At 41.7% G+C, this 18592-nt stretch overlaps 1 protein-coding gene and 1 pseudogene across 1 annotated transcript in view; both read left to right on the top strand.

Annotated features, from left to right (window-relative positions):
* Nucleotides 1–18592, top strand: part of APBB1IP (amyloid beta precursor protein binding family B member 1 interacting protein) — a 59700-nt gene that overhangs the window by 25742 nt on the left and 15366 nt on the right. Inside the window, exons 7-9 of the mRNA XM_065871790.1 lie at nucleotides 4136–4222; nucleotides 9181–9324; nucleotides 13085–13195. Of these exons, the coding sequence (XP_065727862.1) occupies nucleotides 4136–4222; nucleotides 9181–9324; nucleotides 13085–13195 (342 nt within the window). The remainder of the gene's footprint in view (nucleotides 1–4135; nucleotides 4223–9180; nucleotides 9325–13084; nucleotides 13196–18592) is intronic.
* On the top strand, nucleotides 5546–7619 carry LOC136117872 (CBY1-interacting BAR domain-containing protein 1-like; annotated as a pseudogene).

The following is an 18592-nucleotide window of genomic DNA, read 5'->3' as shown; positions in this document are numbered from 1 at the left end:
ATACAGGCGTCACATTTACGGCCTCCAGGAGAGGCTCCTATTTTAAAAGAAAGTCTGCTCTTGACTTCAGTGCCCCAGAGCCCCTGAGCAACCAGTGTGGGCATGTGTATCAGTCAGGGTTGGAGACATGAACACAACCTCAGAATCCCAGTGGCTTAGAGTAGCAGGTGTTTCCTCTGTCTGGGGCCTGCAGGTCATCGGGTCCTCTGTCCACGGCTCCAGAATGTGCGTCAGATCCAGGGAGTTCCACGGGCCTCTTGTCGTCCTCGGACCAGCAGCCACCTTGACACACTCTCCTGGTGAAAGGCGAGCGTGCCGGAGAATGAGTGGAAACACACAACACTGCCTCTCAGGCCCTCTGCTCAGATGGAGGCACTGTCCCTTCCACCCACGTTCTGTTGGCCAAAGCCAGTCACGTGGCCAGACCCAACATAGGGGGGCAAGGAAATGAGCTCCGGCCATTCTCGGGGGAGGCACTGCACAGTCATCATCGGTGATGGGCATCGGTGAATTCTGACACAGGGCGGAAGAGAAGAATGGGGAGTGATGGTCAGGTCTTCATCAGGTGTACCCCAGCTCTAGCCAGGCTGCTTGTCCAAAGGCACCCAATATTTTTTTTAAATTGAAGTATAGTTCATTTATAGTGTTGTGTTAGTTTCAAGTGTACAGCAAAGTGATTCAGTAATACATACATATGTACATATATTCTTTTTCAGATTATTTTCCATTATAGGTTATTATAAGATATTGAGTAGAGTTCCCTGTGCTATACAGTAGGTCCTTGTTGTTTACCTATTTTATATATAGTTCTGTGTGGATGTTAATCCCAGACTACTACTTTATCTGTCCCCTTCAGCACCCCTGTCCCCTTTAGTAACCATAAGTTTGTTTTCTATGTCTGTGAGTCTATTTCTGTTTTGTAAATAAGTTCATTTGTGTCCTTTTCTTTAGATTCCACAAATAAGTGATACCATATGATATTTGCCTTTCTCTGTCTGACTTACTTCACTTAGTATGATAATCTCTAGGTCCATCCATGTTGTTGCAAATGGCATTATTTCATTCTTTTGATGGCTGAGTAGTATTCCATTGTATAAATATATATCACATCTTTATCCATTCATCTGTCGGTGGACATTTAGGCTGCTTCAAAGAGCCCCAATATTTATCTAACTCTGGGCCTTTTTACATGCTTTTCCTCCTGCCCTGCACACTCTCTTTATTCCTTTTTCCCTACCTGAATATGAACATCTTTCAAGGCAAAGTTCCAACTTTGACCTCCTCTGTAAGTCTTAATCATCTCGGTTCACAGTGAGTTCTTCCTCTCTGAAAACCTATAGAACTTAGCTCATTTTGCATTTATGCAGTGTCTTAGATGGTTCCCCCATCTACAGATATATAGCCGTCTACTTATATTTATCTTTTCAGTGTGATAGAAAGATTCTTAAGAACAGTGATATTTTACATGCAAAGGGTACTCACAAATATTTACTCGTGGATTGATAAGTGTTTGTTTGATGTACTCTTTATTCCAGAAAGGCGATATTAAAAATGTAACATATTTGCTGTTTCTGTCCTATCCTGCTGCTCTCAAATCTTGCATTTTCAGAAGCTGTGAGAAAAAGAGGCAGGCTGTCACTGAAAGTCTCATTTCCCATTTTAAAGTTCCCTTATTGTTCCGCTCAGATTGTCCCCAACAGATAATTTACTTTTGAATTCTGCTGCTTGCTACAGAGCACTCCAAATTCTTACCCAAGAGCAATCCGTCCTTTCTAAGGACTGCCCTGCGTGATCTCCAGCTTGGATTTTCTTTGTGCTTTTTGCATTTATCATTAAAACAAAAACACAATATAGCACTATCACTTGGAAGGGGAAAAAAAGGTATTCAGAAGCCGAAAAAGTGAGGGGGGTCTCAGAGAAGACATGGCTACGTCCTGACCCTTCACGATAACTTCATAAAATGAGACCCTTCATGTTTAGAAAGGCTCTTCCCTTATCTGTCCTGCAGAGGGCGACACGTGCCCTCCTTTTCCCAGATGATGATGAAACACACATGCCCTGGAGTCTCCCTCACAGTCTCTGTCCATTCTTTCAACTCATACAGGCTCACACTTTTTCCAGGGCCCTAAAGCAAGTGTGCTTCCTAGGAGCACACTCTACATTCACTCTCCACTAGGTCATCACTTTTTGTTTGTTTTTGGCAAAATACACATAGGATTTACCATTTTAACCACTTTTAAGAGTGCTGTTCAGTGGTATGAAGCCCATCCACGCTGTCGCACTGGGTTCTCTCCTATGGTGTGTAGAGCATTTTAATGCCCAGAAAAGTCATGAAAAACTCAAAGCTCTGGCACTAATTGTCCTCGGGCAAATCACTTAATCCTTCTGTTTCCTTATCTGTGAAGCAGCAATCGCACCTACACTGTGGAGTTCCTGTGAGGATGAAACGGCAAGCATACCTGTAAGGCCTCAGTGTAGAGTTCTGGCAGGTGGCATACGTTACATAGTACATTAGTCACCGTCCTCAAGCCAAACACGTAAAATTAGAATCGTTTCCAAACCCTATAGAGTAATCACACTAATTCTCACTATGCTGTCCTTTCAAATAACACATAAAAGTTTCTTTAAAAACATATTAAAAGATAATTCAATAAGAATTATGGAAGGAGTTGTACTTGATTTATTTCCTCTGTTTAAGTTAGCAAGTTGCCATTGTTATGCATTCTATTTCTAGGAGATCTCCTAATTCTGCAAATTTTATTTGCCTGCGGTTTGCTTCCTCTCTGTCCAATACACTCTGTTCTCAAACTTCAGTGTAAGAAAAAAATCATCCAGGAAGCGTGTTGGATGTGTAGATTCCCAGGCCCCCTGAGATTCCAGTTCCGTGGTTTGGGAGCCCAGGAACATGCATTTTATGGAGCATCAAGGTGGTCTGGGGATCACACTTGGAGAAACACTCCTATCGTGTCAATAAACATTTGTGTTTAGACTCAGGAGGGTCCTTAATTTAGTCACTATGCACCATGAGTATATGTTCTAGCTTTAATACAGTTTTTTCAGGCACTATCTTACAAACTCTACATTTCCACATAAAAGTGCTAAATACTTTGACTGTGGCAGTGGTCACGCCTGACACAATCCACAAACAGATGTTCCAAAGAGGTAATCACGGGAGAGGGCGAGGGTCCTGCTTCCCTGAGTCGGGAGCTGCTGGAATTAGAGGAGGTTTAGTCTCTCTGCCCTTGAACTTCACTGACCTTCAATTTCAGGGGTAGTGTGGTGTGGTGGTAAGGGCACACACATCATACACACTCAGCCCCTGGTATTCATTCAGGGTGCAGTGCCCTAGCTATTTAACCTTGCTGAGCCTCGGTTTCCTAACCTGTAAAACGGGGGCACTGTCACTTACCTCACAGCCTTGCTGTTAGAATTGGGGGTGATGTTTGCAAAGCGCCTGGCTGAGGATCTGGCATGTAATAGGTACTCCCCCAAAATCGTGAGTGCTTCTAAACTGGTCTTTCTTTTGCTAAGCTGATTCTCTTTCCAGAAATGCCCTTTCTGCTTCTCTCTGTCCTTAGAAGTTGCCAAGTAGCAAACTTTATGTTGTGATTGACCCACGTGGTTTTTAAAAATTAAAATTAGTTGCCAGTGCTTATAAAAATCCAGATTTCGTGCTTCTCTGGGTAAGCCAGAATCTCTAGTCCTCAAGGCCTTGGGATCCTACATGGTGATCAAAGGCCTGGGACATGGGACACGGGCTCTACCATCCTCTGGTTCTGGGCTCTTCCAAGGGCACTGGGGTCTCCCAGCTTCCAGCATTTGACTCATGTTCTAGACCATGGAATTTAACAATTAAATGACATTGTATCCTTTGCTAGTGGTTTCTCTCTTTGCTTGTTTCTTCATTGAATGTGCACTCTGGGAGGAAGGGAAGGTGTTACTTCTGGCCAGTGGAGCAGTGGTCAGCACTTAGCAAGTCCCTCCATAAGTACTTGATTGACAGAGACCATACACTGTGGTTGACAGTTTACTTCCTCCAGGTATGTCTCCTCTCTCCAGCAAGACCGCGAGTTCCGTGCAGTGGCTACCATGGTAATGAACACTTACTGATCTGACCTTTTACTATTTTATTTAGAATTTTTACTTGGATAACAGAGGAAAAAAAGAAAGCAAGGAAACAAATGAGAAAATGAATGTGAAGAACAAGGAGTCCTTGCTTGAGGTATGTTTAATTTTGTAGAGTAGAATAAAAGAGAGTTAACTGTATTTTTAAATGATTTGCTTCTCAGAACAATGGGCGATTCTGAGACACACTGAAATTTTAACTTGGGGTTTTAAAATCAAATCATTACAAAATTATAGCTATTTAGACAATTAAACTGGTTCTTGGAGTCAGTTGTTAAAAAGTTTTGCTTTCGACAATATATTTTACTCTTCATGAAGTTGGATTCATAATTCTTGACTAAAAGACTTGAATCCACATAAAACTCATCTCTGACCATATATTTCATTGTTTATGTGCTCCACAGTCAGGCTTGACTTCTTTGCAGTGAATTCTAAGTTGCCCTTCCAGCAGCCAGGGGTGGTAGAAAGTGTGAGATTGCAGTTAAGAGATCTGATCCGAGCTTGCCTCTGCCTGTTGGAGGTCATGTGTTATTGGGCAAGTCCAAGAACCTTGTTTTCCTGTATTGTATTGAATTATTACAAAGACTTAGGGAGGCAGTGGAAGCATAGCATGTAAAGTACGGTACACATGTCTGGATTATCACTTACAGGGCTGTGTTCCAGAAGTTCATTTGACGGTTGATTTTCTGAAACTTCTAATGAGTTTTCACATAGCAACTTTGCTCAAAATCGAGGCTCTGTTCCCCGACCCTAATGCAGATGCACGCCAGATCACAAATGGGCATAGGAGCCCCAGACAGATTTTTGTTGTCCCCGACAACATGTTGACCTTTTCTTGAGTTAAGAGATTTGGGGCTTCTCTTGAAAACTCAGAAGACCTGTTGACACCTTGGCCCACATTCCCATCTGGAGCCAATTCACGGATGCTAAAGGGCACCCTCTCCCAGGTACCAAGGCCTGCCCAGACCCCTGCACAGGGTTCTAGCCCTGCCGGCGCTCCCAGCCCTGTTCCCGATGGAGCAGGCCCTACAACCTTGCTGCCACGCATTCCCAAGGTCCTGGAGACGTGCTATAAGTTTTGGCTCCTGGGACCAAGAACACAGTGGGTATTTCCCAGGGAGGCCAACGGTGGGAGTGGGGACATTCTTTCTGCATTTATCAAAGAGTCTCCAGGTTGAATTGAGGGAGATAAAGCACCAGGCATCCCCAGCAGCAGGGAGATTCAGGTTCTGAGCATCCCCAGCAGTGATGGACACAGACAGACATGGAAGGGGAGTGAGCAGTTTCCTGACACAGCCCTTGGCCATTAATCAGTGCTTATTGCATCAGCAGCTGTCTGTAAATCAAGTACTGCTTATGCCTTGGTTTATACAATTGCCTGAATAGGTCTTGTTGGAAGACTTCAGTTTTTAAAAGCCGGATGGGAAAGAAAATACAAAGCATGTTATGCTGTGAAAAATCAGCATTATCCTGCTTTCGAACTTGGACCCCAAATCTGCTTGAATTTAAGAGATCATTGAAGGGCTCTCGCATCCCCCGCGCATACCTGGGCGCCTCGGAGCCCCTGTGGTCGGGCCCCAGCCCGGGGTCTCCCACCACTCGCGAGGCCAGATGTGGAGGCACAGCTTGGAAAACCGGGACGAGAAGCGTTTTGTGCCAGATCGCTGCTGCTTATGTGCGGAGACAGAGCAGATCTCCTGGGGAATGAAATCAACGTGTGAGCCTCTATGGAGACCCCAAATTTAAAGCAGGGCCTGAAAAACTTGGCTGATGAGTTTGCCAGACTTCAGGATTATCGACAAGCAGAGGCTGAAAGACTTGAAGCCGAAGTAGTCGAACCTTTGCAAGCTTCTGGAAGTGGAAGGGAGCAGGACCCTGTGGTCTGTGCCCCCTATGTCCTCAGCCTGCCTTTTGTCTGTGGAAAAACATTAGCCAAAGAATAAGCTTAATCCGAGAAGTGAGAAAATGCAGAAACAAAGGAAAACAGTCAAAGGAGACCAAATAATAATAGTTGAGTCATTAAGCAAAGTCAAGGACCTTTGGTTCCTCCTCAAGGGCCATAGATCACATTCTGCGCCATATCCTGTGAGCTGTCTTACAGGTACTGAAAACCCCACCAGGTGGAAGAAGTTAACTACATGATGACCAGACTGTAGCCATGACATAAGCTGCCATAATTCCAAGAATCGGCCTCAAAGAAATGGAAACAAACAGACCCTGGAACCTAAGATTAACTGTACCTAAAACAATCAAGATGATGCTGATCAGACCACCGATGATCAATGCCAAGATGACGGTCAGAGCTGACTGTGCTGCTTCTGCATGTAGCCCCCTCCCTCCACCTATAAAAGCTCTTGCCCTCTGACTGTCAGTGAGGGGAGTCGGCCTTTGGATAGGCGTCTGCCCTCCCCACCAGTTGCCGGCATTCAAAATACAGCAAAGTTTCCTTTCCACCAGACTGGCCTCTTTATAATGACTTTTGAGCAGCAAGCAGCTGGACCCCACTTTCGGTTACGGAACCAACTGTAAAAATGAAACGAGATGACCTCAAAGCAACATTAACAGCAAAGAATTGAGGAGCTAAACAGTTAACTCAGAAAGAACACATCAGAGAAGCCCATCTGATCGACATGTTATTTCACAGGCAGAAACTGAATTACAGGGACTTCCCTGGTGGCACAGTGGTTAAGAATCCACCTGCCACTGCAGGGGACACGGGTTCAAGCCCTGGTCCGGGAAGGTCCCACATGCTGCAGAGCAGCGAAGCCCGTGCACCACAACTACTGAACCTGCGCTCTAGAGCCCACGAGCCACAACTGCTGAGCCCGCAAGCCACAACTACTGAGCCCGTGTGCCACAACTACTGAAGCCCGTGTGCCACAACTACTGAAGCCCGCACGCCTAGAGCCTGTGCTCCGCAACAAGAGAAGCCACTGCGACGAGAAGCCCGCACATCGCAACAGAGAGTAGCCCCCTTGCCGCAACTAGAGAAACCCCGCGCACAGCAGTGAAGACCCAGCGCGACCAAACATTAATTAATTAATTAATTAATTATTTAAAAAGAAGCTGAATTACAAAGAGCTACAATGTATGCTACTAGAACAACTCGTCATCTGGAGGAAACTACTGACAATTTTGAAAAGCAGAAAACAAAGAATATAAAGACTATATTTTCAGAATTTATCACTATCGAAATGTTATTTCACGGCAAAGCTTTAGACGTCTCCACTACTACCTACCAAAATACACAAAAGATTGGTGAAGAAGATTTAGAGGTTTTCTGAAATTCTCTGTATCCACCAGATTGTTCATCCTGTTTAGATATCATAAGAGCAAATTCAAAGTCACGTCTGCAGAGATCAGTGTCAGCTAAGTGTGCATCTGGAACAGGACAGGTATCCACCTGTCGACTAAGAAAGGATCAACAAGCAGAAGATGACGATGAAGAGGATGAAGGCTTAGATGTTACAAACGAAGAAAATGAAATTTCTTAAGTAAACTTTGCACTTCTATTTTCATCTTAAAGGACTCGGAATCCAGAATTACTAAAACTGTAAAACATTATACTGGCTTGATACGTTAAACCTCAAAATGAAATCCTACTGGAAATGGAGGAATTATTAAAGGAAATTTATGCGGACCAAAAAAAAAAAAAAGAGAGATTATTGACAAGGCAACTAATACCAGCTAAACTGGGGGAAACTGGGAAAGATATGAACAAAGATGTCACCCAGATCCACTACACATACATTTACTTGAAGGATGCAAAATTAAGTTTATTCTGCTTTTATGAGACTGAATGAAAGGAGGTTGAGAGTTATAAAAAACCAAAGCCAAAAATAAGTTTGAGTGTTTGAACTGAAAGATAGAATAATATGTAATTTTCTTGTACTGCTTTTAAAAGAAATGTATTAAGAATTATATAATTCTATGCATGTTTTGAGTTTTAAACATCTGCACCTAGAAAATGTACTTTGTCACTATCCTTTTCTGATACTACAGTATTAATAATTGTCTTCTTTCTTCTTTGATAAGAAACTATCCCCTGAAAAGGAAATCTTGCCATTTTTGACAACATGGATGGAACTTGAGTGCTAAGTGAAATAAGTCAGACAGAGAAAGACAAATAGCTGTATGTCTCATCTATGTGTGGCATCAAAAAACAAAAAACCTGAAATCATAGATACACAGAAGAGATTTGTGGTTGCCAGAGGCGGGGGTAGGGATGCATGAAATGGCTAAAGGGGGTCAAGAGGTACAAACTTCCAGTTATGAAATAAATAAGTCCTGGGATGTAATGTACGGCATGGTGACTATAGCTAACAATACTGTATTGTATATTTGAAAGTTGCTAAAAGAGTAGATCTTAAAAGTTCTCATCATAAGAAAAAAAGGATGTGTAACTGCGTGAGGTGATAGATGTTAACTACACTTAAGATGGTGATCATTTTGCAATATATACATACATCAGATCATTAGGTTGTATACTGAAAACTAATACATATTCTATATCAATTGTATCTCAATGTAAAAGAAAAGAAAATTATGCCAAAAATAAAATATTACTGTACAAAATTTTTATGTATAGAATTGTATATTTTAATTTTTCCATTTACTAGCAGTGAAACAGTAATTTTTTCACTTACAGGCTCAGGAATAAGTTTTCTATTTATCAACTTACAGTAACAGAAATAGACTTTAGGTAATGCTTTCTTTTATAATATACCAAGATTGTACTCACAACCTTCCTTATGAAGCTGGGGCTATCGTTACTCTGATTTTGCAAGTAAAGGCACCGAGGTTGAGTCACTTGCTCAGGGTCACAGAGCTAAGTGGTCAAGAAGCCTGGAAGTCTAACTCAGGAGCTGAGACTCAACCACCATGTTCTTCCTGTCTTTTGGCAAATGGTATGCAGTGTCAATATATGCATTCAATCAAAGCTGTAGACAAAACGATTTTTAGCTTGAAGGCTAGTTGGCCACAGTTTGTTTAAATGTGAACAAAATATGTGTTTTATCTTTCATGGGTTTTGTATCGTTGGAATCTCAATTTCAGGAGAGTTTTTGTGGAACATCCATCATTGTGCCAGAACTAGAGGGAGCTCTTTATTTGAAAGAAGATGGGAAGAAATCCTGGAAAAGGCGCTATTTTCTTTTACGAGCTTCTGGAATTTATTATGTCCCCAAAGGAAAGACTAAGGTCAGAAAAAAAAGATATGCTTTTGCAAAAAGGCATTTCATGAAAGTGAAAGTAAAGAAATCCTCAGGTGGTAATTTAAATACATTCTACTTTGCTGTGAGATTCATGTTACTACAATGTTTATACAGATACATATCCTATTAGGACAGAATTACAGAAATCCTGAATCTTTCCACTGCTCTCTCTTGAAGGTGAAGAGTTTTATCTACTTTAAAGTCAGGTTTCAGAAATTATGACTGAAGCGCTTTTTTAGAAATTAATTTGTTTCTCCACATATCGATCTTTGAGGACTTCTTTCCCCCCTTTTTACTCTATTGTTCTGTAGTCATTACAGTAAAACTTCTTTTATCTGGAATCATAGTGGTATTAGAAGTCTTGATAGAGTTTAATTTAGATTTTAGCTTTTATAACTTGAATATTTAAATTGTTCTCTGAATTATATTATATGCATTTCCCTGCCTAATTTAGCAGAGTATCTTAGATATCATTTCACTTCTACTTGGTAATTTAGGATTATTGCCTCAAATCTACAAGCACATAGTAAATTTGTCTTCTTTGAAATGTAATTTTAACTCTCATTCTAACTCTTAGCTTTTTCTAAGACCTTTCTTAGATGATGGCCATTTCCATCCTTTGCTCACCTTTGCAAAGTTGTAGTCTGTCTCTCTTTCTATATCTGGAGTAAGCCAAATCGTCTTGCCTTCACCGCCAAATCCAGGGCACCTCCCAACGGCATATTTTCAAATTGCAAGCTGCTTCTAATAAGGCTTGGCCCACATCCCTTGCAGGTGAAGTCATAGTGACTATCCAGGGCTATTCCCACTAGTTAGAAGACTGTCATCTCTGTGGAATGCAGGAGAGCATTATGGGAAATTCTTGGTCCAGAGCAGCTACCACTCCTATTTCGTTTCAGTCTTAGAATTCATACTTTTCCCATCTGTGCTATCTTCATTCCAGTCCCAAGCGTGGGGGGCATAACAGTTGACCCACAAATTATTTGTTTTATTTTAGAGGTGTTATGTCTTCAGCATTTACATATAAGTGAGACATACAAGCCTATCAAAAACAACACACTTAGGGACGAAAATTAGAAGCATTCACATTGGAGTTGGACAGGCATCCTTTCTGTCTCTGCTGCCATTAACACTAATGGAGGAACTAGCCAGGAAGTCAAGAAAAAGAATAACAAGTATAATTACTGGAAAAGAAGAGGCAAAACTCTCTTTATTCACAGTCAGCATGATTGTCTGCCAGACAATATAAGACACTCAACTGAAAAACTTAAGAGTTTGGTCCCAATGGACCAAATAAACTTACCAAATAAGACATTGTTTTCCTTTATATAAACAATATGCAAATTAAATATGCTGCAAAAGATTCCATGCATTGCAAGAACAAAAAAAATACAAAATACCTGACAATAAACTTAACAAGAAAGGTTCAAGATCTTATATGTCATAAAATAGAAAACGTAATAAAGGAAATGAGTTCGAACTGAATAAACAGAAATGTACAATGTTGCTAGATGAAAAGATACTAATTCTCCCCCCAATTTTTCTATATATTCAATTCCAATAAAAAAATGTCAATAGGATTCTTTTAACTTGAAGTTCAAAAACTGATTCTAAAATTCATCAGAAAGAGATGCGGTTCCAAAACAGACACACACAAAAATTTTAAAGAACATTATGGAAGAACCCCTCCTCCCAAATGTCAAAACATTAGACAAAAACAGTACAGGAAGAGAAAACAGATCAACAGAGAGCCATCTAATATAAGAGAAATTCAAGTGAGCATTTTATAGCAGTGGGGAAAGAATGTGATACTCAACAAATAGCATTGAAATAATTGTATATCCATTAAAAAATATAGCTTCCTACCTCATACCATGTTCCAAATTAAATCTTACGTTGATTAAATGTATTTGGACAAAATTACAAAATATTAGGAGAAAATATATGGTCAATATTCTCATAATTTGGCAGTGGGGAAGCCTTCTTAAACAAGACTAAAAACTCAAAATTTTAACAAAGAAAATTGGCAGATTTGACTATATAAAGTTGTGTTTAACTCCTTATGGCCAGAGATGCCAAACAAGAAGTTAAAGACTAGCTCTAGAGTCTGAGAGTACATTTGCAGCGTGTATAACCTGGTATGAATATCCATAAAAAGACTTCAGCAACTCATTAAGAAAAAGATAAACATACTCATAGAAAAACAGCAATGCTTACTGAGAATTCACAGAAACAGAAATATCAGTAGCCAGTGAATAATTAAAAAGTTTCTCTATCTTATTAGTAATCGGGAAAATGTAAATAAGTGAAATTTCTCCTCCCGTGAGATTGATAACACTAACAATATTGATGATATGCAAATTTCATCAGGAGTGGGTAAGAAAAATGGGCACTCTTATGTATGGAAGTTTGTAATGTAAGCTAGCACAGCCAACTTGGGGGACAGTTTAGCAAAATTTTTGCAAATATAATAGGGAATACCCCTTCCAAGAACAGCTCCATGTTTGGCAATCTACCCCACAGAAACACTTGCTCATATGCACAATGTATTTTGTAATAGCAAAATATCGAAGTAACCACTAGTCATCTATAGTAGGATGGTGGAATAAATAGCTACATCTATACAGTGTACTGTTATGCAGCTATACAAAGAATGTGATATATCCTTTCATATGTCCTAACATAGAAAGACCCCAAGATATATTGTTAAGAAAAAGAACAAAGTCATGGAAAAATATTGAGAGTAAAATCTCATTTATATTTTAATAATTGTATATATGTATGTGGGTATGTCTGCACATACATAGGTATATAAATGTATTCCCCAAAACATTTGGAAGAATGTCTTCTCTGGAGAAGAGAATGAAATTAGAAAAAAAAAGAGTGATGAAGGAAAATTTTTGTTTTACTATATATAAAATAACTTATTTTTAAAATTATGATGAATATGTTTTATTTTTCTAATAAAAAAACTAAAACTTTGAAAAATCAGAAGGAAATATCTTACAAGAAAGAAGTATACTACCATATATAAAGGAATAATTGTGCATTGAGATGTAGCAATTCTGCCCTTTATTTTTTTATTCATTAACTCAGTAAAGAATTATAGAACGTGAGGGGGAAAAAGTAACAGAACAAATTTGTAATTGAAGTGTAACCAAATATGTAGATTAGAGGTTGATGTCTTCTCAATGCATATTATATATGGAGGAGAGGGTTGTTTCCACAGCAACACCACCAGCCCTAAAGAGAAGGCATGAAAGGAATCTTTTCTCCTCAGGAAGAAGTGTATGAAGTGTGTGCGAATTTTCTGAGCATCAAATTTACCTCTCATTGTTCATCTTGAGGGGGACTTTCTTCTAAATGCTCAGTCATGAAATCCATCAATGACTTAGAATGGCAAAAGACAAAATGAAATATTTGATGAGGTGCTCTGTCACCTTGTCTGAACCCCATCAGTAATGATTCCAGTCATCTCTGGGAGTCCACGCGTAGGTGCTAGAACAGCAGTATAATCTTTTGCTCCACTTTTGGTCTGTGGCATGCTGTTTTGCCTGGATGTGCTCTTTCCTTCTGAAAATGTAGGCTTGGCTTTTAGAAAGCTATACGTGGTAGATGCTTATATAAATTACCTGAAATTCTGTATTTTCCTACTACAATGTAATGCCTCGTTGTGCCATGAAGAACGACCTTAGAAAAATATTACTTGTCAGCTAGGTTGAGGTTGTTTTTTCCTTCTCTTTCAGACATCTCGTGATCTGGCATGTTTTATACAGTTTGAAAATGTCAACATTTACTATGGGATTCAGTGTAAAATGAAATACAAAGCACCCACTGACTACTGCTTTGTTTTAAAGGTAGGTTTAAGAAGTCCTTACTTTAGATCTGTAAGCAATTTAAGGTAATGTTTCCTTTTAAGAAGAAAAATGTTGGGCTTCCCTGGTGGTGCAGTGGTTGAGAGCCCGCCTGCCGATGCAGGGGGCACGGGTTCGTGCCCCGGTCCGGGAAGATCCCACATGCCGCGGAGCGGCTGGTCCCGTGAGCCATGGCCGCTGAGCTTGCGCGTCTGGAGCCTGTGCTCCGCAACGGGAGAGGCCACAACAGCGAGAGGCCCGCGTACCGCAAAAAAAAAAAAAAAAAAAAAAAAAAAAAGAAGAAAAATGTTAAATGTTATACAGTTAACTACAAGTATAACATAATAAGCTTTTTATTGTAAACCAAAATAGGAAAGGGGGAAACATTTCTACCAACTCAGATCATTTCTCCAAAGCCTGTTATTTGAGTCTCAGACTTTCTAGTCAATCTGTCTGGATTTCTTCATCACTTTATGAAAAAGAGAACTCTATATTTTGAACAAATTTTAGTTACAATTTTATTGACAAGACAATCAGTCTTTTAGTTCTTTACTTATCAGACTCTTATTCCATTGTAAGACATCTTTAGAAATTAGGAAGTTGACAAGATTTTCTAGAAAAATATAGAAAATACAAAAAATAGGAAAAGATATCTTTTTCTAAAAATAGCATTACTGGGTCTTGAAACTTTTTAAGGTGCATATTATCAAAAGGCAATAGGTATTATCAGGTGTCTGGTAAGGTTGACATTAGCACCATATTTTGGAAGGTTGGGCAAAAGTAACTTTTTTTTTTTTTTTTTTTTTTGCGGTACGCGGGCCTCTCACTGCTGTGGCCCCTCCCGCCACGGAGCATAGGCTCCGGACGCGCAGGCCCAGCGGCCACGGCTCGCGGGACCCTCCCAGACCGGGGCACGAACCCGCGTCCCCTGCATCGGCAGACGGACCCCCAACCACTGTGCCACCAGGGAAGCCCCAAAAGTAACTTTTATCTGTCAGCTGTAATGACTGACCCCTAGAAATGAACTCAGGGAATTTATGCAGCTGTTCTGGCCACGCCATTTTCTCCGACCTCACAGATTCCTTTCCCTTCACAGCCTCACACCAGAGAGCAGGGGTTAGCACATTCCACTTGGCCCCAGTGCAGGGCTGTGTACAGAATTTTTTTTTCCTACAAATATACTTCATTTTTTATTATTTTTTAATTGAAGTATAGTTGCTGTGCAATGGTATATAAGTTACAGGTGTACAATATAGCGATTCACAATTTTTAAAGGTTATACTCCATTTATAGTTATTATAAAATATTGGCTATATTCCCTGTGTCATACAGTATATCTTTGTAGCTTATTTTATACCTAATGGTTTGTACCTCTTAATCCCCAACCCCAATATTGCCCCTCCCTGAAATCCCCCAGAATTTCTCCTTTCTGAATCGGGGTTCCTCTGTTTCCTTCTGGGTTAGAAGTCTATGGAACAGGTGTTAACGAGACCAGGTTCCTGGTGAGGCACCTTTGTATGTCCGTCACCCATCCACCCCCAGGAAGACACCATTACCATGTTTCTGGAAACGTCCAAAGCTGGACTCTGTGTGTGCATATGTGCTCCTGGCAAAGCTGTCACCTCTCCCGAGGAAGTGGGCCAGTCTATACTATAGGTTTACATCATTTTCACAAATTCAGGACAGTGCTTACATTTACATTGGTAGCAGACATGTTCTTTGTCAAGAACCCTGTCATTGGAGGTGATCATGAACCCACTCCATCATTTCAGAGGCGCCCACACTCGTGTGCCACTGTCACACGCCTGCTACTCCAGGAGTTGGGTATTGCCTTGACCCAACCATTCTCAAAACCCTGATGGGGCACAGGCAGCCTGGGCATCCCCTTCTACTGCTCCCATTTGTCTTTTAAAAATGCAGCAGTTTGGGCCTCCCTGGTGGCGCAGTGGTTGAGAGTCCGCCTGCCGATGCAGGGGACACGGGTTCGTGCCCCGGTTCGGGAAGATCCCACATGCCGTGGAGCGGCTGGGCCCGTGAGCCACGGCCGCTGAGCCTGCGCGTCCGGAGCCTGTGCTCCGCAACAGGAGAGGCCACAACAGTGAGAGACCCGTGTACCGCAAAAAAAAAAAAAAAAAATGCAGCAGTTTGAAGGAAATGCCATTTCTTTTCTTTTTTAATTAAACTTTATTTTGAGAATTGTACATCCATATGCAATTGTAAGAAATACTACAGAGAGGTCCCATGTGCCATTTACCCAGTTTCTTCCAATGGTAACATCTGGCAAAACCGTCGTACCATGTCATAACCAGGATATTAACATTGGTCCAGTCAAGATTCAGAGCATTCCCATCACCACAAGGTACCCTCCTTTATAACTACACCCACTTCGCTCCTATTCCCATCCCCATCTTACCCCCTGGCCACCACTAAGCTATTCTTCACTTCTATCCCTTTGTCAGAAAATGACATTTCTTAATGAACAAAAAGCACACGAGAAATGTTTCATGTGCAATGCAATGATTTAAGCACTTTCCATATATTAACTCACTTAATCCCTTTATCAGCCTTATGAGGTGAGAGCCACAATTCTCCCTAGTTTGTAGATGTGGAACCTGGGCACAGAGACTCCCGACCAGGAAGTGGCTGAGCCAGGATGAGAAGCCGGGGGTGGCCCAGAGGCCATTCTCTCAGACACTGTTTGCTAGGACACAGAATCTCTTCTCTGCCTGCCCCCAGCCCAAGCCGCCCTTGAACTTTATCTTCATTGTGTTTCTGTCTGCGCCCATGGCCCTTGTTTGCAATCCTGAGACCCTGAGAAATTACCAAAATGGAGGCCCTCCTTTGCACATGGGCATGCACTGCACCTCTGCGCACTGCCCACATTTCTTAGGTAGGCAGAAGGTTTTAGAGAGAGGTTCTGAAATGCTGGTCAATAAACTGGCTGCATCAGAGTCAGGGGAGGCTGGTTAGAAATACAGGTTCCAGGGCCGGGACCCACTGAATCAAACCATTTAAGGATGGGGCCCAGGAATCTTAGTTTTTCCTCCATGCAGTCAAGTTTTGCACTCAGAGGATCAGAATGTGTTCTAACTCTAAGCGTCAACAGTCAGGGCTTACCAGCTGGTGACGAAATCCACTTCAGAGCGGACAAATAGAATGAACGTTGTCAGAAGGGGGCAAGGGCCCAAACCCATGGCCAGGGTCCAGAGGCTGGAGGAGGGATTTCCAGCAAGAGAAAGAAGAGCTCTCAGACCTAGAGGTTCCCAGGCTCAGAGGTGAAAAAAAAAGCAGGCCTGATGATCCAAGAACAAACATGAATCAGGACAAACAACCCAAGGAGAACACACATTTCCCTTTCCTCAGAATGATCAGTTCTGTTCTCAAGCCAGTTTCCTTACGGGCAGTCACCCAGCTTAATTGCTCTTAGGCATGCTTCTCAGTTCCTTCCCGAAATATTAGGAATTTCTATTCATTTGCTGAGTAAAAGTGTCTGTCATCGTTTGGAGAACCTAATTTGTTTATGAACATTTTGGTCATTTATGTGCCTTTCTGTCCACCGTGGGGAAAAAAATTCTTGACATGCAAATGTTTCATGAGGGTGAGCAGATTTAAAGAGTTCAAAGAATGTGCACATACATTGCAAAAGGAGTTGGAGATTATGGCGAAGCATGTTAAGAGATCGTGTGCTTCCACAGACATGCAAGGGCTGAGAAGTTCAGCCCGGGAGTTTCTTACTCAGGATAAACTCACGGACTATCACAGTCCGTGGTGGGGCGCTGTCGGGAAGATGGGAATTTGAGTCCTGGCCTTGTCACCTGGCGCATTGTCGGGACTCTCTAAGCTTCATTGCCCTCTGCTACAAAGTGGAAATAAGAACACTTCCTGGGGACTTCCCTGGTGGTCCAGTGGTTAAGACTCCTTGCTTCCACTGCATGGAGCACGGGTTCGATCTCTCTGGTCGGGGAACTGAGATCCTACGTGCCGCATGGCACGGCCAAAAAGATAAATAAACAATTTTTTTTTTTAAGAAAGAACACTTCCCGTGCAGATTAAACAATATATGCCCATAAGACCATCAGTGCAATGTCGAGAGACACAGCCAGCAAGCAAGAACTGGAAGGCATTCTTACTGCACTCTAGAACCAATTAAATATTTCTATTGACCAGTGGTTGTCAAACTTCAGAGTGCATGGGACTCACCAGGAGAGCTGTTAAAACACAGGTGGCTGGGCCCCCAGAGTTTCTGATTCTGTGGGTCTGGGATCAGGCCCCGGAATTTGCACTTCCACCAAGTTCCCAGGTGATGTTGATGGCCCAGGGGCCACACTCTGAGAAGGCAGTAGAGACATCACCTGTCCTTTAAGAGGTTGAGCAGTATGGTCAGTAATACAGCAATAACTTTGTATGGTGACAGATGGTTACTAGACGTACCCTGGTGATCATTTCATAATGTAGGCAAGTGTCACATCACTAGGTAGTACACCTGAAACTAGCGTAATATTGTACATATCAACTACATTTCAATTTAAAAAAATTAATTAGTAAATTAAGAAGTTTTTTAAGAGGCTGACCATACTCACGAAAAAAAGATACCAGAGGCTGTCCATGCTCACAAGAAAGGACTTGGTACCCCAGAATCATTTCTGCCCTTGTGCTTGCTCTTAGATGCACACTCCCCTTTCCTGTGAAGTTGCTCCTTTGTGAATTTGTTCTCACTGCATTCTGAGGTGAGGTCTGATGGGGCAGTGGAAGTGACCATCCTCCAGGAGGAATTATGTCTCTATTGAGCTCCGTTGAGAGGTGGTGAGGGGTCATGGGAAGAGTTCTAGACTTCTGCTCCATCACTCACCTATTCCCTACCCTTACTCTGCTACATTTTCTTCACAGTCTGAAATTACATTACTTAGTGTTTTGTATTTTTATTGGCTTTCTCCCCTAGTAGAAAGAATATAAATGCCTAATCAAGTATGAGCTCACCTTAACCTGATTACTTACATCTGCAACAATCCTGTTTTCAAATAAGGTCACATTCACACAGATACCTAAACAGAGGGTTAGGACTTCAGCATGTCTTCGGAGGGAACACAATGAAACCCATAATACCCACCTACTTTTCCAAGCTAGAAATAGAGGAAGCATCCTTGAAGTCCCTCCTCTCCCCTCTGTTGTCCAGTCCCTTAAGTTCTGGTTTCTATGAGAGACGGCTCACATGCAGCCCTCTCTGTCTGTTTTCCTCCTCACTCCACGGCCCCAGCCACCACTGCTGCCTGGATGCCCTGCTGTTCCAAAGGTCTGATGGCCCCACTGCCTAGAGGACAACGTCCAGATGCTATTTTGACACAAGGCCCTTGACTCCGCTTCCTCTCCAGCTTCTTTTCTGCCTCTTCTTTCCCTGGCTCC

Source organism: Phocoena phocoena, chromosome 2, assembly GCF_963924675.1.
Source record: "Phocoena phocoena chromosome 2, mPhoPho1.1, whole genome shotgun sequence".
Classification (NCBI taxonomy): domain Eukaryota; kingdom Metazoa; phylum Chordata; class Mammalia; order Artiodactyla; family Phocoenidae; genus Phocoena; species Phocoena phocoena.
Note: the sequence above shows the minus strand (reverse complement) of the source record. Positions and strands in the feature narration are given on the sequence as shown.